The 20,055-nt window shown below is 43.7% G+C and overlaps 1 protein-coding gene across 50 annotated transcripts in view; it reads right to left on the reverse strand.

Moving 5' to 3' along the window:
- CACNA1C (calcium voltage-gated channel subunit alpha1 C) overlaps positions 1-20,055 on the reverse strand; it is a 760,002-nt gene that overhangs the window by 158,255 nt on the left and 581,692 nt on the right. For 31 of the 50 annotated variants that reach the window (XM_041735661.1, XM_041735654.1, XM_041735659.1 and 28 more), the window contains exons 10-11: positions 10,404-10,494; positions 1,782-1,808 (exon numbers count right to left, since the gene is read on the reverse strand). In XM_041735661.1, the coding sequence (XP_041591595.1) occupies positions 1,782-1,808; positions 10,404-10,494 (118 nt within the window). Of the gene's footprint in view, positions 1-1,781; positions 1,809-10,403; positions 10,495-13,154; positions 13,230-14,731; positions 14,810-20,055 lie in introns of all 50 variants that reach the window. The other 19 variants (XM_041735639.1, XM_041735630.1, XM_041735636.1 and 16 more) reach the window with 3 other exon arrangements.

The raw sequence follows: 20,055 nt of genomic DNA on the forward strand, positions 1-20,055 counted from the left end.
GCTTGAGAGAAAGGGGAAGGGGAGAAAGGCCTACATTTTTCAATTCCATTGAATTATGGGAGAAAGAAGGTATCAAAAATAGAGGTGAAAGTCAGATACCAGAGTACTCACTTAATTCTCAGTCCTGGGTGCCAAGTCTCAGAGGTTACAGAGGGTTGCTTTAGAAATACCCAGAGAGTAATGGGGGAGGCCCAGAGACACTGAGGCTAGTGGGTAGCCTCCACTGAATGTAATATGGTGGGTGGGACCTGTAGGCTCTTAGGAGAATGTCAGCCTTTGGCTCAGAGCTCTATCTAGGCTGGTACAGATACAGTAGCAGGAGGCAGATAGGTAGGTGAGCCTACCACAGTGCTCTGTGTTCCCTGTAGCTTGTTCATGAAGTGTGAAGGACCTGGAAGTATCCATGCACTCAGATGAGGTGTGGAGATGCTGAAGTCAGTGGACTGACAGAGCTTAGAGGTCAGACAGCTGAGGTGGAGATTTCAATATTAAATGCAAATATGGGGGCCACGGATACTATAGGGGTGCATATCCAAACTAGACGGGCTGCTGTATCCCAGTAAGGACCAGCTCAGAGAGAAGCTCAGACTAATTATCAAACAGTAGAGATAGGCAGAAGACTCAGAAGAGCACCCTTCACCAAGCCCTGTTGACTTCCCAGGATCTTGAAGTTCCCTGTCCCCATGCATCCAGACTCCATCCTGGAGAAAAGCTGAAGAAGTGGAAATATGAGAGACTGAACATTTTACCTTCAGGGACTATTTATAATACATAGCATTGGGTTCCATTTACCCAGCTGGACTAAAATTTAGTGTTATTTATGCTCCTGCTACACAGTAGGTGAGGCTAGGGAGCAAGATTAGATCAATTACAAAATATAAACAACCAGCATTTTTGGCACGTACAAGCTTTGTGGGGGAAAATTCACATCTCCACTCACAAATCCACTCATTAATCCATTCAACATATATGTATGGACAGCCCCTGGACAGGCACTTAGCTAGGCTCTCTAGGAATCTGTCTGAGGCATGCAGAGACTATTGAAGCCTGTGAGGCAATAATTGGAGTATAGTATGCTAAGTGCTCTGACAGAGGTGTGAGAAAAGCACTAAAGGAATGAAAAGAAGCGAGCAATTTCCCTGTAGAGTTCGCAGAAGGTGTAGGTGCAGTAATATTTGAGGTTCTTAACAAAAACCTGAATTCTCCAGATGAAGACATGTGGACACAATGATTCAGGTAGAAGAAGGGTTACATGGAAAGGCCTTGATATCTGAGAGGACAGGGAACGTTCTGGTGACTGCAAGAAGTTCCATGTGGTTGGAACAAAGAATATGTGAAGGGGAGGTCAGGAGGTGAGGCTGGAAATGTAGACCAGAGGCTGAAGACCATGGGTCCCGTGGAAGATGCAGAAGCAGAATAGTGTCATGATCCTATGTGCTATCCATAATCCTTAATGTTCCTTTCTTACTGTTCCATAAACATGAAGTAGGCAAGAACAGTAGCAAGTGTCCACATTATATTTATTTTAACTGGACTTCATCTTATAAGACACAGTAGGTCTCACAACCTCTCAGGGATGGTGCTTTCCAAAAAGACCAGCAAAGAAAACGCAACAGATAACAACACCTGAATTATATGCAGGATCTGATCTAAAAGCCTTTTCTTGGTAGTTATACAAAAGAGAGCAGTTTCCTCCTTAGAAGGTGTTACCTTGGGCTACCCAAAAGTGTAGCCTGGGAGAGAGCTAGTGTGCAGTAAGAAAGAACATGCATTTTACTCACCTGAACTTTGATTTAGAAATCCGGTGGCTGAAAGAGAAAAACCAGACATTATCAAGTGACACATACACATTTTCTTCCATTTAAAAGATGTCCAGCAATCCCAGAGAAGTTTGATGGCCCTAGGCGACTAAAAATGGGTGCCGGATGGATGTGTGGAGTGAAGCAGAACAACTCTGGAGAGAGAACTCTATTTGTGAGCATATCTTGGTGTATTTATGTGTATGAACATGGAAACTAGGGGCAGGCCCAGCTGACAAGTCTACAAATCTGTTATTTTCTAAGTGGAACCAATGGTCTCTAGAGAGGCAGGGCACCATGTGGCATACAGCATCTGCACAGCAGGTCCCATGAAGTCAGGTTAGGCCATGTGTTGGGAAAGCTACACTTTGACAAGAGCAATGGAGGAGAGGAAGGCCACAGGGAAGAACATGTCATCACAGACCCCACTGCTGTCCGAACAGGAGCCTGGCCAATGCTGGGGTATGAGGTAAAGATAAGCAAAAGGAGCCAACTTGGAACTGAGAGGCCACTATAGTCCTGGCCTGAAGGCTGTAACTGGGCCTAAATGAACAGCCATAGGTCCTGACAGAAACAAATGGTGCTGACAGTCATGTGCAGCCTTGAAGATGTGGAGGAATTCTGGGCAAAAGCACAGGGCAGGCGTGACTGAAAGGGTCATGGCGTGGGGAAAGAGGTGCACTGGAAAGGTAGATGCTCCAGAGAGGCCCCGAGGCTGCTGAGTTCATGTCAGAGGGTCCAGGGAAAACTAGGAAGAGGAAGAGGCTGGGAGAAGAGAAAGAGGAGAGAGGAGAGAGAGAGAGAGAGAGAGAGAGAGAGAGAGAGAGAGAAAGAGAGAGAGAGAGAGAAGGGGTGAGAGAGAGGGAAGAAGGGGAGGGGTAGGGAATGTAAGTACTTGAGACAAAACAATTGAAGGCAATGTGTCAGAAAAGGCTTTGGTGTTCAGGGAGTGAACAGGAGAGACTGCAGGTGGAGCACCCACGCTCAGATGGACACACAGAGGGATGCATAAGGCAAGTTAGAGATGAAGAAAGTGATGGAGACACCAGTAGGGAGACAAAGATGCAGAGTGAAAACAGGAGCAGGAGTTCAGGAGGCAACTGCTGTGAGCCTGTGTTGTTCCAGCTCAGCACAAAGTGAGCTCTTGTCACATGGCAAGAAAACAACCCCTCTCATTATTTTTTATTAAAAAAAAATTAAACTAGAAGATGTGACAGGTGGCAAAGCCATCGTGCATGAGATAATTATATCTCTGGGGCACTGAGAATCCTAGCCAAGTGCCTTTACTGCTTCGAACCGTTAGCTAATAACCTTTTCCTATCCCCAAGACTGCCTGCTAGGGCTGGAGTGTTTAATCACATGCTAACAAAGCATGTGTGTGTGTGGGGGGGCAGGAGCCAAGAGTAGCATTTTTATTTAGAGCTACAGTTTAATGGGGGAAACAAATGTTTTCCAGATGCTAATTGGTTGATGGGGAATTGGGGTCCTCTCTTCCCCAGCAGGGCCATGCTGAGCCTGGGGACCTTTAGGGTCTTCACTAGGCTTACTTTCAGACAGTTGACTCTCTTTCTTGTTAGGCATGAACCAAAGTGGATGACCATGGCCTTTAGTCTCGTGACTCTGTCTACAGAGCCTGCCCAGCCCTAGGCCTTCTCTCAGAAATGTCTCAGTGATCCTTTCTGGGGTGTCCTTTAATGCAGACTATGTCCTCTTTCCTCTCAGGCCAAGTGGGTCATAAGCAAAAGTGGGTTCTCACAATCTAAAATCATATCTCCCAGAGAAATGACTCTGGGACATGGATAGAGGGGGATCAGAACTGAGATGGCTTTTGGAAATGAGGTCCTGATCCTAGTTCCAGCATAGTCATGAGTTATGGGACCTTCCTTGGCATTCTGGCATATTCTAAAGAGAAGGAAATGGGGCAGAACTTTCTTTTCCATATAGTTTCAAGTCCTGATGTATAACCCTTGACACGACACTCGAAGACTGATTTTGTTGTTGTTGCTAATCTCAGGAGATTGTGAGCATGATTTTAGGCTCACTAGGTCAGAAATGTTCATCCCCCTTTAAGTACATTACTTAAGCACCCCTACTTAAGAAAGAGAGGGTATTGCTCAAGTGGCAAGTGTCTGGAGAACAGGGAACCCCCAGCTCATGGACAGCTGAAGTTAGAACTCTGTAAAGCCCAAGTGTCTGGATTCCTCCATACTACTTTATAGAGGTGGGAGTCAACTGTAGGACCCCACTTCATGAAAACAGAGGGACCCCATTGTTCAGCAGTCTCACCTCTTGGGAAATAACCACTGGCTCAGAGTTTGGAACATTGGTCCATCTCACTGTGTGAGTAAAGCAAACTGGGGAGCACATGGGACCTGGTGTCATGGCCCCCCACTCCACACCCTGGGCTGGCTGATGTGTAGCAGATGCTTCCTCCTACTGCTTTTTAAACCACTTCAGACTCCTCAGAAGAGTAGAAGCACTGGTTTCTCCAAACCCCAATGGGGCATGCAAATTTGCTTAGAAGTCTTCTTGGCTTTTTCTATCATTATTGTTCTAGAGAGGTACAATTCCTACTTCGTGTTTTTAGAAGGCTTCTTGAAGAAGAGCAAGGAGGTAGAGAAAGTAACTCACACAACCATCAGAGCAATCCTACTGGGTTGGCCCTAAATTTGCCTCAACCCAAGATACTTTCTCTGCCCAGGTCTCCAAGACAAATCTTCTGGGGAACCATGATTTTCTTTGTTGATATTAAAGTTCAAAATTAGAGACACTCCCCAAACTCCTTTCATTCACTTAACTTACTTCTTGGAGGCCTATTTATATTTCAGCCTTTCTCCCTTTCTTAGAGTAATGAGCACAATATGTTTACTACCTGTGATATGAAACAGTATCTCCCTGAATTGTTCCAACTTGCCTCCAACATAAGTCAGATGGCACTGCAGTCACCATCTAGGCTGACACACATCTGACTCAACCTCCTTGACACCACAACTTTAGCACTGTCCACAGCTGTTATTACTGGAGAGTAATGGACCTTGTCATCGCAGAGCACTGTTTCAACAACTGGGTGCTGAAGTCAGTTGCTCCACATTCTGGCCAGAGTCTCCTTCTTTATTCATCCTCCTGCTCTTCTTCTGAAGCCCATCTTTTCCCTCAACGGGTCTTCCTCATCATTCAGGCTTAACTTCGAGTTCTTGGCTTGGCCCCAGTGTTATATCAATGTTGCCCTCAACATACTGCCTGGGACTTCTATTTTGCCTGCCTAGCTAAATTGCCACCCTGGTTCACACCGCTGTCTGTTTTTAGTGCTTCTGGGCTATGCAGCCTGCCAAAAAATATGTCAAATCATTTTGCGAGGCTGCCTTCACATTTATGATGTCAGGCTCCACTGTGGCTTCAGCACTACTCAGTGATCTTTTAGTGACTTCTTGGTGACTCACTAGTTTGAATCTGTGTACCGTTCTTCAGGTTCCTAGGACACCTAACCTCCACTTTCTGTGATGAGATGACAGGTAATTTGGTACGACTCCTATCATTGACTCTCTGTATCAGAGCCTATTTCTGATTCTATATTCTTTATAGAACTGTACAATTTCTTTGGTGTTGAGTTTAATAAGTTCTTTATAGATTTTGGAAACTAGCCCTTTATCTGATATGTCATTTGCAAATATCTTCTCCCATTCTGTAGGTTGTCTTTTAGTTTTGTTGACTGTATCCTTTGCTGTGCAAAAGCTTCTTATCTTGATGAAGTCCCAATAGTTCATTTTTGCTTTTGTTTCTTTTGCCTTCGTGGATGTATCTTGCAAGAAGTTACTGTGGCCAAGTTCAAAAAGGGTGTTGCCTGTGTTCTCCTCTAGGATTTTGATGGAATCTTGTCTCACATTTAGATCTCTCATCCATTTTGAGTTTATCTTTGTGTATGGTGAAAGAGAGTGGTCCAGTTTCATTCTTCTGCATGTGGATGTCCAATTTTCCCAGCACCATTTATTGAAGAGACTGTCTTTCTTCCAATGGGTAGTCTTTCCTCCTTTATCGAATATTAGATGGCCGTACATTTCAGGGTCCACTTCTGGGTTCTCTATTCTGTTCCATTGATCTATGTGTCTGTTTTTGTGCCAGTACCACCAAAGAAACAAACAATCCAATCATGAAATGGGCAAAAGACATGAAGAGAAACCTCACAGAGGAAGACATGGACATGGCCAACATGCACATGAGAAAATGCTCCGCATCACTTGCCATCAGGGAAATACAAATCAAAACCACAATGAGATACCACCTCACACCAGTGAGAATGGGGAAAATTAACAAGGCAGGAAACAACAAATGTTGGAGAGGATGCGGAGAAAAGGGAACCCTCTTACACTGTTGGTGGGAATGTGAACTGGTGCAGCCACTCTGGAAAACTGTGTGGAGGTTCCTCAAAGAGTTAAAAATAGACCTGCCCTACGACCCAGCAATTGCACTGTTGGGGATTTACCCCAAAGATTCAGATGCAATGAAACGTCGGGACACCTGCACCCCGATGTTTCTATCAGCAATGGCCACAATAGCCAAACTGTGGAAGGAGCCTCGGTGTCCATCGAAAGATGAATGGATAAAGAAGATGTGGTTTATGTATACAATGGAATATTCCTCAGCAATTAGAAACGACAAATACCCACCATTTGCTTCAACGTGGATGGAACTGGAGGGTATTATGCTGAGTGAAATAAGTCAATCGGAGAAGGACAAACAGTGTATGTTCTCATTCATTTGGGGAATATGAATAATAGTGAAAGGGAATATAAAGGAAGGGAAAAGAAATGTTGGGAAATATCAGGAAGGGAGACAGAACATAAAGACTCCTAACTCTGGGAAACGAACTAGGGGTGGTGGAAGGGGAGGAGGGCGGGTGTTGGAGGGGAATGGGTGACGGGCACTGAGGTGGACACTTGACGGGATGAGCACTGGGTGTTTTTCTGTATGTTGGTAAATTAAACACCAATAAAAGTTAAAAAAAATAAAAATAAAATAAAATAAAATAAATTCCCCCCCCCCCAAAAAAAAAAAAGAAAAAAAAAAGAACTGTACAATTTGAGAGTCTGGAAAGGATCCTTAGATATCACCTGGATCTATGGGTTGCAATTTATTGGGTTGTAGAATGTTTCATTCATATGAAATCTTACATGGAGTCCCAATATGTAAAAGAGGTGAAAGTGGCCCCCTTCTGTAGTAGCCCCTTCAGGCAGTTCCCAGGAGTTGTGGGCCTCTACTAGGAGCACCCTGAGCCAATAATCAGGTCAACTCTGTTGTGTCAGAGAGTGAGATCAAGACTCAGATGGGAACTGCTTTGGTTGAGGTCACATGGCTAGTTGGTGGCTGACTTGGGACTTGACCCCAGGACTCCTGATGGCAGGTCTCTTTTCCTATCTTCCATTTAGTCCAAGAGATAAGGAACTCCTTCATCCTGTGTAAATCTAGTGTCTCTAATTATGTCTTTGAAGTCAATCTCCCCCTCTTTTTAGGCAATGTCTTGCTATAATCACTCATTTCCATTCAGGCATCTTTAGCCCCCCCCCTTCACTGGTCACTTCTCTGCTATGAAGACTGTCCCAGAGTTTATTATGATGGGAAATAAGCCATCACTTGGCCATTGCTGCCTCTTTTTCTACCATCTTATTTTCCCCTCTCCCTTTCATGGACTCACTTCTGGAATAAGCGCTCTATGCTAGCTCCTTCCCACCCCTATCCTTCACTAAGACTCTAGCTCCCACAAACAAGTCTTGTAGAGTGTGGCTCCAGAATCCACAATTAACATAGCCACTTTCTTCATCTCCATGGGTGACTCTAGCCTGAGCCAGCATCATCTCACACCTCAGTAATTGCTATCGAGGCTGCTGAACTGTTTTGTGCTATGTTCCCTGTTGGCCTTGCTTCTATCCATTCTTTCCCTGACATCCAAGTAATCCTTCAAGAATGCAAAACTAATCTGATTAACCTCCCTAGCTAGCTCCATGTTCTTGTAATTTCTCATAGTCTTGTGATATAGACAAAGATCATTAGGGGCCTACCAGGCCATGTTCCATCTCTAGCCTCATCTCTCCCCTGCCCCCCACATGTGCTGGCCTGCCACACTGGCCTCTCAGTTCTTTCATCTAAGAGTTTAAAACACTGTTTCCTTGGACTAGAACACTTTTCCTTGCTCTTCACCTCAATAATGTATGTTCACTCTTCAGTTCTCAGCTTAAATTGAATTCTTCAAAATATTGTTTCCTGAGGCACCTGGGTGGCTCAGTGGTTGAGTGTCTGCCTTTGGCTCAGGGTCCTGGGATGAGTCCCACATTGGGCTCCCGGCAGGGAACCTGCTTCTCCCTCTACCTGTGTCTCTGTCTTTCTCTCTGTGTCTCTCATGAATAAATAAATAAAATCTTTAAAAACAATGGTTTCCTAACTTGCCAGTCTAGCCTGTTATTGACCTTACATTATAGCTACTTTTCCTTCTTAACCCTTGTCCCTATTTTTATGACTTATTTACTTGTTTATTTTTTATTTTTAAAATATTTTATTTATTTATGAGAGACACACACACAGAGAGGCAGAGACATAGGCAGAGGGAGAAGCAGGCTCCACGCAGGAGGCCTAATGTGGAACTTGATCGCAGGACCCTGGGATCATGCCCTGAGCTGAAAGCAGACGCTCAACCACTGAGCCACCTGGACATCCCAACTTATTTACTTGTTTAATGTCACTTCTACACCAGATAAAATCCTGGCACTGTGTCTAGGCATTTTATATGCCAGAGTAGATGCATGAATGTGGATATTCATAAGACTAACAGGGACCATTTCTGTAGAGTTCTTCCAGTCTGCAGAATGTGTCCTCAAGGAAATGACAGATATACTAGAGGTACCAGCTTCCCTCTCTGGAGAATAATCATGTTCTTCTTCCAACAGATCTTCATGTTCTCCTGAAATGTACTGTCAAGTGGCTTCCTAGGGCTAAGAATTTCCCTGGTCCCTCCTGGTTTGCAACTTGGGGTATGCAAGGGTCTTCCACCATCTTTTCTACAACCCTCCTTGGTGGCAAGACCACAGAAAGGACTGACAGAATTAGAAGGTATGCAGGGGCCCATTTGCAAAAACTTGAGTGCTTGTTTTGTATGATTCCAAAGGGAGAAGAGAAAAAGGCTTGGACTGCTGTTTAAAAATGTAATTAGCCCTGTATTTTAACAACATTTTGACAATAATTGTTTCCCAATGATGCCGAGAAATCTGCAGTGCAGACTCCCTGGTGCCACTGTCAGAATGAATGATACTGAAATCCCCGTGTACCCTGGCAATAGAAATTGTAAGAGCTGGTCTGTTCCTAAGCCTTGTTTTTCATTCCCCTTTCTGGAGACCATTATCAAGGCTGGCAAGGATTGTGTTTAGACCTACCTACAGAGAATCTTTTTAAAAGGGTTGGGGTTTCCTCAGACTATTGAGTCATTTTGGGGAAGAAGGGTGAAATAAGATGCTGTTCCACTGATGGAGCGATTTAAAAACTAATTTTATTTGGGACTGGTCCTACTTAGAGCTTTCTGTATGCAGTGCCTTTCAGTGACTGGCATGAGTTTACAGTTCTCGCATCACCAAGCCAATAGGAAAAGCAGGCTCCATGTCCCAAAGCAGTCCCTGAATGCTCCAGGAGGCCTCAAGCCCGAGGTCAATGTAAATCCCTGACGGAATCTGACAGAACTTTAATCTTTGGACTCTGCTGAGATGCTGGTAATAGAACCAGCAGTTTGCTTATTTTAGCAATTAAACTATTTTGTCCCCACCATTTTTTTGATCGGGGAATGTTTCCCAGGGATGACTGGTTTCATTTTTTTAAGATAAAAAATGGGTGATTGTGATAGTCCAAATGTGAACTGTTCCTCTGTGCATGTGGCTCAGTCCTGGCCAGTCAGCTCCCTGAAGCCTGAGGCCTGGGGTCTGGCCCAGGGGAAGAGAAGCTGCGGGCATCTAGGCTGGAGCTTCTTTTGGAGGAGGTTGGCCATGTTCCAGACTAAGCACAGGTGAATTTTGAATTGACTCAATTTGCTCCTGAGGCATCTCTGTTTCCCTTCACTAGGTGGGTAACTAGAGTTGCAGATAAGAACTAACATGTTGATTATATCCCAAGGTATTTTCTTACCTGTTTACTCTTCTTCAGGTCACATTTACCAGAATGGAAAAGGTGGTTAGCAGGACCCAGGGACCCTCACAAAGGTGCCTCATGTGACAGTGGGTGAGATGGGCTGGGAAGAAACAGACTTTGGAGCCACTCCCAACCTCCCCTCTCTGTCCCCTACCCCTGTCCTGTCTTTCTCTGATGTAATGGACAAGGGTTCAAAATCCTGAGTCAGACCCTCACTGGAGTACAGAACTGGAGACTGGTCTCAGTGTTAAGACTCCTCCCCTTGCTTATGCGCTATACTCAACCCAGGGCCCTCTTTTCCCACACAAGTCACTGCTTGAGTTTTCTGTTTCTCTGACCTCTGCCACACTCATGATGGGCCAACCTACTCTGACTTCAAGACACAGCATCCCGGCCCGCACCCCTGGAAAAGCCCCATTCCCTGGGCTCTCTGTGCCTACTCACGCCAGTCTGGCCCCGCAGTTCTCTCCCTCGATGTCACCTCCAGCCACGTTTTCGGTGTTGACAGACTCGGTCTCGCTTGTGGGCATGCTCACTACAAGAGTCAAAGGGACGCAGAACAAGGCATTGAGGGTGGGGAGGAAAAGGGGAGAGAAGAACATTAGTTTTCAAAACACCCAGTCCCAAGACTGTGTGCAGCTTAGGAGGAGGAGAGGCTTAGCAGCTTCTCTTAGTGGGGGGCAGCAGTACTGCTGTGAGTAGGTTGGGGCACTGGCACTGCCATGGTCAAGTTTGGGGATTTCCTTGACCGTCATGCCTGCTGCTTGTCTAGGGTGAGTTAACTAATGGAGCTTACTTCCTGAAAATACTGACCATTGAATCCTTTCCTACCCTCATCTCTGTGCCCTCAGAAAAGCTGTGCAAGCTTTTCCATTTGCGTTTGCTACTAGCCATAAAAAGAGAAGCTTTCATGAAGGTATTTTATTTTGCTTTTTTCTCCACCCACCAATTCTAAGAGGTTTCATCCCCAAACTTAGGGTCCAGCTTGTTTGTAGGAAGGATGTTTTTGTTGCCTCATGAAGTCCTAGATGGATGTGGAAGACTGCCCCCTTTCTTGTAGTACACACTGGGTCCTAAGTTGGTTCCATCTAGGATGGTATCTGAAATAGGGAGCTTGAAATAGATGACTATTACCAGAATCAGGTACTAAGATTCAAAGTCGCACTGCAGACACCAGGAATGAGGAGCATAACTGTGGAATCCACCAATTAAGTTTAAATGTGATTTGAAAATAGACTGCAGGTAGACTGAGATGTCACTTCCCCTTCCAGCAATCCTGATGTTCCTACCCCAGCAGGCTGACTGGGGATATAAACCATCTAATTCCACTGGTGCCGATCTGTCTGGTCAATCTCTACTCCCTCCCCAAGGCAGCAATGGGCTGCATTTCCATGGTGGCAGAAATTTTCTAGCTTGGAACCCGATGTAGTGGCTTAGAGAAACATTATTTTATTATTATTTTAAAAATGTAAATGGAAGTTTCACTTAAGAGAGCTCTTCCTCTTCACCTTCTCTTACCCTTTTAATATGGCACAACAATGAGTTTTATTTTTGGTAACCCTTGTTCTTCAGAACGGCCATTATAGCATTGGTCCTGGTTCCATTCTCCTTGAAGAACAGAACTCCTTGAATGGTGAGAAAATCACTAATTCTCTACAGCCACAGAATCTGCAGTTAGTGAGGGTGTGGCATCAGGTGATACAACACCATGTATGAGTCCCCTAGCCCAGGAAAAACTTTTAGTGCTTATATGGGTGTAAGCACTTTTAGTGCTTACATTGGATGGAAATTTTCCAAGGTTCTTCTCTTCTGGGTGAAGACAAGATGGGTGGGTGAGAAGAGACTCATTTCAGAAACATGCAAGATCCAAATAGAAAGCCCATGACTTACCATATGTTTGACTGTCATGTATGAGAGACCTCTCTACCCTAGGACTCCTTTTTAATACAGTTGGGTAAAAAGAAATCTAGATGCCATTTCAAATAAGGTAGGCACTGGATGAGACTTTAGATATTACCCAGCTCTAAATGTTCCCTTCAGTTTATAGGAAAGTGAGGTTTAGGGAAGGGAAGTTCACACAGCGTATTTGGGGTAGGACTTGGTTAGGAGCACAAATGTCATGACTCCCTGCATCATGGTCATCTTGATTGGCCCTCTGTTGACTAGTTCCCTACTCTACCTTAAGATAAGATGAGGTTCCTATAGCCAAATCCAGAGATGAGGCTCTGGAATAATCATAGGAGCATGGTGAATAGTCAAATGTTGAGTTTCATAGCATTTACACTCCATTTATAGCCCGAGGTCTGAGGGAGTTGGTGTGTGAGCCTAGACCCTAGGGATGCTTTTAGCACTGGGAGTTGGGAAGACAGCACCTTCAGAGCTTGCCAGATTCCTTGCTCCACCCACACTAAGGAGGAAGTTATACAGTTGAAGAGTCTTCAGTCTTTCAATCCATCTGTCTCTGGCCATCTCTGACCTAAGGTTACTTTAACTCTCCAGGCAACATTGTTTAAAGTTAAAGAGCTCTGGGGCATCTGGATGGCTCAGTCAGTTAAGCATCCAACTCTTGGTTTTGGCTCAGGTCATGATCTCAGGGTTGTGAGATTGAGCCCAGCATTGGGCTCTGTGCTCAGTGCAGAGTCTGCCTGGAATTCTCCCCCTTCTCTCTGCTCTCCCCTACACCACAAATAAACAAACAAATCTTTAAAAAACAAAATTAAAGAGCTCTGACTTTGTGACACTTTGCTCCCAGAGAGCCCCTTATGTGTTAGTGGAGTGGTATGATGGTGGTGGTACTAAGCTTAGAAAGACAACCAAATTAAGAATGGGTGGGCCTGGGCTTTAGAAGAACTATATCATCTCCTAAATAAAGGAACTGCCTGTATCAGTACCAAGGTGGCATCTACAGTGACCTTAATCTTGGTTGGCACTATCCAAAGGAAGGGTTCCATCAAGGAATAGCTGCTGCTGATTGTCATGTCTGCTGACTTCATACATATGAAGAGATGATAAGATAGTGGCTTTGAGGCAGACAAATTACCATCCCTTATAGACACACACACACACACACACACACACACACACACATACACATTGATGACCACTGCATCACAAGCCATTGAGAAAAATGCCCTCCCATCCAGTCTGGTATGTACCAATGCACATTTACATACATAAAGCACAGGGGAACATTACCATGGGTTTCTGTGGAGTGACTAAACCAAGCAAACTTCCCTTTCTTCTGATCAAGCAAGCCCGCTGGAGTGCCTCCTTTCACAGACAAGATGGTCAGTGTCAAGAACCAGGAACAAGACATCAATAGAGAGCATGCAGTCAGCCAAGGGCAAAAGAAAGAAACAAGGAACTCAGCTTTCACATAGAACATCCATTTTCATCTCTGAACATAAACTAAGAAAATTATAAAAAGCAATAAACCAAAACACATAAGAAAACATAACAAAGTATGTTATGTTACCAAAACCCCAAATCACATGAATTAATGACAAAAAACAAATGATAGACCCTAAGAAAAAGGAATTACTCCAGCAGAAGCTTTAGTCTACACTGGTATATCTAGTTAGTGGCTTTGAGGGAAGAGCTTCTTGGGAGAGGCCATCATTTGTCCCTGTTGCCTCCGTGGGGAGGTGCCCCTTTTACAGGCTCCAGTCGGGTAACTGCTACAATCAAACTATAGCATTGGTGCCTCCCTTCACACTGACCAAATGGCCCGATGACTTGACCTCTTCCTCACCTGTAGTGAATCCACCTTCTCTTACCACTTACACTCAGATCATACCACTTGCAGATGGAAAGTCCACAGATCTACTTGCCCCTTTGTCCAGTTCAACTATCCAGTCCCATTCAATAAAGACCCACTAAGTGTTTCAGACCTGGTCATATCCAAAACATATATGTATTAATCAGTTTAAACAGGAAAAGCAATTGCTCAATTGCTTATCTACAATTAGTCTTTTGAGGAGTTTGATGTATAAGGGAGAAGAATTCTGTAAGCTTCTTTTGGCTCTGGGCTATAGTTGAAGAATAGGGTGCTAGGGAGATTGTATAGATGCTGATTACCACAAATGGAAGAGGAGGAGCTCTGTATTCTGCAGTAGACTTTGAGTTCTGAATGTCAAATGCTTTATCTAATTCCAGAGAAAGAGAATTTTCCCACTCTGTTTGACAAAACTAGCATGAAATGCACCTCTGCCAGACCTCTACAGGGGTGCTGGGGATAAGTGGTGAGTGCAGCTTAGTCACGACTTATTAATGAGGTGGGAAATCTGCTACCACTTAGGAATGAAGGATGTAATGTGATGAGGAATGGGTAAGTTGCCCCATCAGTTCCAGGAAAGGGCATGAAGGGAAGCCCTGCATCTCAAGGGAAGGCCAATCCAAGTTTTTAGGTGCTTCTCTATTCCCCTGAAACTTGGATCATGTTTAGTGAGCATCCTTGAACACTGCTTGTTAGTGAGGATTCTGAAGACTGGTTCCTGATAGAAAAGGATCAGTCTTATTTTTAACCTAGGTAAAGGGCCATGTTCCAAACACACATCTTTAAAATACAAAGCTTAATAACAAAGGAATAAGACACTTCTCAAAAATCCTATATGAAGAGAGCACTGAGGGTCAGGAGCTGAAATGAATGGCTTGGTTCCAATTTGCTTTCTAGCAAAAGATAGATCTCAATTTAATATAAGTCACTTATATGAGCATCTCATAAGCGATCTTTTGTTTGGAGGTGTAAAGGTCAACATGAGGCTGTCGGTTACCAAGTTTTTGGCTGCTCACACGGTCGTCTGGGAGAATAGGAGCCCTGGCCAGTGATGGAAAGCTCAGAACACTGTGACCTGCTAAAAACAACAGAAGCATTATTCAGCTTCTGGCTTTGGTATCAATATTGCCCCATACTGTTTGATTTCAGAAATAACTGCATGGTGACTTTAAAAACAATAGAAAGAGCTTGATAAAAACATGGCTGTTTGGTATATAACTGAATTTGACCAGGTCTTTCATGTGGGCAAAGTTGGCAGCCACCGACTTGGCAAGTGATTTGAAGAGCACATAAATCATCTCCCTTAAGAGTGTGCAATAGTGTTGCTAGATTTGCTTTTTTGGGGTCAAGCCGTATATCTGAAGGTTCCTTGCTGAAATGAAAATATCTCACAAGGAAGGAATCAGTACATTAACATATTAGTGTCAATTTGTGATAGTTTATCCTGAAAATACCTAAGAGAATAAGATGGATAAAAATGCAGTTTGTGTTCCTATTATTAAGGGGTTAGGCAGCAGGATCATAGTTGATTCTTTAAGGGATTTGTTGCCCTAGAGACACGAACTTGGATTCCTTCTTGGAATCTAGTGCCCAAACTGTTGAAAGATGAGAATTATAAATGCTAGATACTTTTTTGGTGGATAAGCTGGAGACCCTGCCTCTTTCTTTGGCCACTCAGATGATGAACTGGCTGCAAATTAAAGCAGAAAGATGGCAAAGAACCTCTCCCCTAAAGGCAACTCTCTTGGTGCTTGTAAAGTGAAGCTTGATGTCTGCTCCTCTGCTGACTGTGTCATAATAACATGCCCTCTACAGAATGACATGTGCCTCTTGAATGATTTAGGAAGGATTTTACTGAGAAAGAATGCTAGAGAAGAAGCTAGTTTTCTAACTTTCTAACTTCATTGTTAGCAGGTACTATACATCAAATCTCGCTGTCCTGTTCCTTGACTTCTGCTGAGAAGATTTCCAAAGAAAATGAGATTTTCCTGAAAGAGAAATTAACGGTTGCCATTGCAGGTGGTGTACGACATAATTACATTTTTAGTAATATCACAACTGCTACAATGAGTTGTGTTGACTCCATCTCACCAACAACTGATTATATCTTGAATTAAGACTTCTCTCTCCAAAATATTTTCTCTTGGTGGCAACTCTTGTTTGAATAGTGCTTAGTAGATGATTTCTGCATCTCAAGGGAGCCAGTTCTTGTCTCACAGCAACCAATGTCTCCTCTGACTGCTTGGAGAATAGTCGTGTGGATTCTGGGGGGATTATAAAAAGCCATTTCCTATATGGGATAATCTCCTAAGTCTGGAAATCATATGAATTATGCTGGAGGAGCACTAGATCTAAGCCATGGTGAAGATTGGCAGTTCCGAGTACATTTGGGTTTGCAAATCCTCTGATGGTTTATTTACTCAAATTTAAGAATCCTTCATTAAACACCAGATAGTGCTTTGAAAGCATGGTTGCACAGATTAGTTGGCCCGCTTTTCCAAAGCTGTGGTCAACAGAGTTCTCTGTAAAACGAATGTCTCTAGTCAGTTCCTCACACCACTTAAAACAAACCTCCAAGTGGTGAATCTGCTCCAGGTTGTCCCAGTGTATTATCACTCATGCTTTCCATAAAAAGAAATTAGAACTTCATTTAGCTACCATGATGTAATACGTATCCCCAAAGATGGCCATACTCATCCACATGCATAAAAAATGACTCCAAAAGTGCTCTTACCAAGGTTTGAGAGTAAGACCAATGTTAGTTTTGATAAAGAAAATGAAAGTCACTAAGATTACTTAGCAATCAATTCACAAAGTAAACGGTAAGCAAAGTCTCTTAGGTATCCTTTCCTTTACTCTCTTTTTCCTCCTGTTTCTTTTTTTTTCCTACCACAAGGATTAGGGGAGATACGTGAAGAACAATCCACACATAAAATATCTGGTCTTGCTTCTTGAGGCTGTCTGCCTTAGATATTTTTATGCATCACAATTGACTGGGTGACAATAGAACAAAGCTCCACGTAAGGGAATGAGGAATGGACCTGGGAGAGATGGAGAAATCTGCCTCGTTCTGAAATCTTTGGTCACCCAAAGGGCTTTGATACTATCCCAGGAACGGGGCTTTGCAATGTTCTGTTGTGACTTTCAGCAGGAATAGCTGTCCTCTCTCAAGATCTGCTAAGAAAAATGCCCAGTCTTCATTCTAGAATTTAGCTGGCAGCCTCATTACTCATTCACTGCTATCGATCTTTTATCTCCTTTTGTTGAGAGAGGGTTGGTGCATCAGGGCCAGACATCCCCGGCAGCGGTAGGGGTGTCAGAAGCCCAAGATGCGGAGGGCATTTCTCACCCAACCTGACCTTCTCCAGTGCTGTGGAATGCTGTATGGAGCCAATGGGCTGATTCCTGGGTCTGCCAGACTACTGGGATCCAGTTGCTCAGGCTTCCACGCTCTCTTGGGATGAATGAAACAATTTGTCATTTAATTGGCAGATGCCCATTTTATTATCTTTTCTGTATACGAGTGGTATTATACTAATAATACTAATACTAATAAGTACTAATCAGAGTTATGACTAACATGCAAAAGTATTCCTAATTTCCTACCCCACTGACTCCAATCTGGAATCTAAAGCTCCTATAGTCTGGCTCCATGTTATGTGTGATGGCCGAGTGTGCCCCTCAGAAATTCATATGAAGTCCTAGCCCCTGTATTTTAGAGTGCAGCTCTGTTTGGAGAAAGGGTCTTTAAAAAGGTAATTAAAATAAAAATGAGATAACAAGGGCAGGTTCTAAACCAATATGACCGGTATGCTGATCAGAAGAAGAAATCTGGACACAGACACACACACAGAGAAGACAACATGAAGACACAGGGAGAAGATGGCCATCTACAAGCCATAGAGAGAGACCTGGAGCCCGTCCCTCCGTCATGCCTCTCAGAAGGAACCAAGCTAGCTGATGCCTTGATATCAGACTTCTGGCTTACAGAACTATGGGACAATAGTCAAGGGGTCAAGAAAAAATAGCCCTTGGACCAAATCCGGACTGCTACTTGTTTTGTAAATAAAGTTTTACTGGAACATAGCCATGCCCTTTTGCTTATGTATTGTCTGCAGCTGCTTTCACACTACAGCAGAAGAGCTGAGTGGTTGCAATAGAGGCTCCATGCAGCTGGCAAAGCCTAAAACAACTACTAACTGACCCTTCAGAAAAAAGGCGGGCTGACTCCTCAACTAGTCAAATTTCATCCATTCCTGGAGGCCCAGTTCTCATTTGTGGAGCCTTTTGTGACCACCCACTGCCACAGAGTCCCCTCTTCTGAGCTCCTGGAACATTGGGATCCATGTTCTGAGCCTCTGGAACATTCTGATCCATTCTGAGCTCCTGGAACATTGGGATCCATGAGAATTTAAAAATAAAATGTGAATTCAAGTTTTAATTCCATCTTCTCCCAGCCCTGAAACAGGTAAGTTATTTAGCCTTTCTGAGGTTTCTCTATATGTAAAAAGATGATAACTATTTAGCTCATGAAGTTCTAGTAAGGATTAAGTGAAATAAGACTTACAAAAGCTTTGTAAAATGGCGAGTGGCTATAAGTATTTGCTAATATTACCAACTAATTTTAATCTGTTTTTCTTATAGTTTATGAGTATTAGATTTATCTCCCTAAGTTATAATTTTCTCAAGGCCAGAATCTTTATATCAGAATTCTTTGGACTCCCTTTCAGATCCTAGTAGTATTAGATTTGGAACTATAATAATAACACTTTTTATCTTTAATGGAGTTTTGGGGGCTCTCCTATAAGCTGGACATCTTGAGGGTTTGTCCTTCAGATCATCCTTCATCCCTCTCTGCTATGACTTGTACTCTAATAGGCTGACCTTTGTAAACTACATCAACAACTTCTCTTAGGCTAGGGCTTTGTGCTGCGTTGACTAATGGAAAGTGCCAGCAGGATGTATATGAGGCCTGAGGAAAGTGAAGCTGAGGTATTTATTTCCCTCGTACTGCATGCAGGGCTGGTATGGATGCCTCTTGTTGCTAAAGACCACAGGTCTGATTATGTGACCCTCTCCTCATGGCTACTCTTTCTGATTTCTGGAAACTGCTCCTTCACTTTGTCCCTTCAAGTCCTTCCAGCAGGCCCACTGGTACTATCCCTAGGGTACTCCATCATTCCTTGTTGACTTCCTTAAACCTTCCTGCATCTTTTTATTAACCTCTTCTTAAATAACCTACTTTACAAGTCTATCTGTTTTCTATCAGGAGCCTGACTGATGTAGCCCTCTGGTCCACAGCAAGGTAGATAGTAGCATCCCACTGCCAAGTGAGATGTATTCATGAGAAGCACAGAGAGGAGAGAGAGAGAGAGAGGCAGAGACACAGGCAGAGAGAGAAGCAGGCTCCATGCAGGGAGCCGACGTGGGACACGATCCCAGGTCTCCAGGATCAGGCCCTGGGCTGAAGGCGGCGCTAAACCACTGAGCCACCTGGGCTGCCCTTTACTAGGTTTCTATACAGTTTGATAGATCAAAAATGGCCAAGTATAGTCTCAGGCTGACAGGTGAAGGATCTCTTTATATGTCTTTATCCAGCTCAGAGATTTATGAATTCCCTAGTACCATGAGTCTAGGAAATGCCAAAGATGATCCTTGCCTTGGCCTTGCCACAAAATAGCTCCAAAACCTTGTACAAATCACATGATGATTTGGGGTCTAATTGTCTTCATCTTTTACATTAATAAATTAAATTAGATGATGGATTGTAGGTCTCTTCTAAGGGAAAAAAAGGGAGGAGAGGAGAAAAGTAGATTATAGAAAAGAATGAAGAGATGATGAGAGAAAAAGCAAAATGGAGCCCAGGCATGGCAGACGGTCTGGGTTGAAAGATCACAGAGAAAGGTGCCACAGCCTCCAGAGCCTTTTCAGAAGCTTCATGCCAGCCACGGCCCAGCAAGGCTTCTTCCACATAAGCAATTAAAACCCAGTTGATGTTAAGCCATCAGAAAGTAAATATAAAGCAGGATTAAATATTAAGAAGCCAAACAAAGTGGCCTTATTAAAAAGGCACAATATAAGCATGATGTGCCATCATCATAATTATTATTACTGCTATAAACTGGGAGGAGGCATAAATGCCTGCCCTTGATCTGCAGCCATAATCCAAAGAAGAAAACCAGGGTTGTTGTGCTCTCAGCAGGCTCTAAACAGTGTTCCCAAGCAGAAAGTTTCTTTCCACAATTGTGGCGCCACTGAGTCAGGTATCGACTCAGGTAAGGGGAGGTGGGCAGTGGCAGGAGAAGGCAGGGGAAGGAAGTT

Source organism: Vulpes lagopus, chromosome 21 (genome assembly GCF_018345385.1).
Source record: "Vulpes lagopus strain Blue_001 chromosome 21, ASM1834538v1, whole genome shotgun sequence".
Taxonomy (NCBI): Eukaryota; Metazoa; Chordata; class Mammalia; order Carnivora; family Canidae; genus Vulpes; species Vulpes lagopus.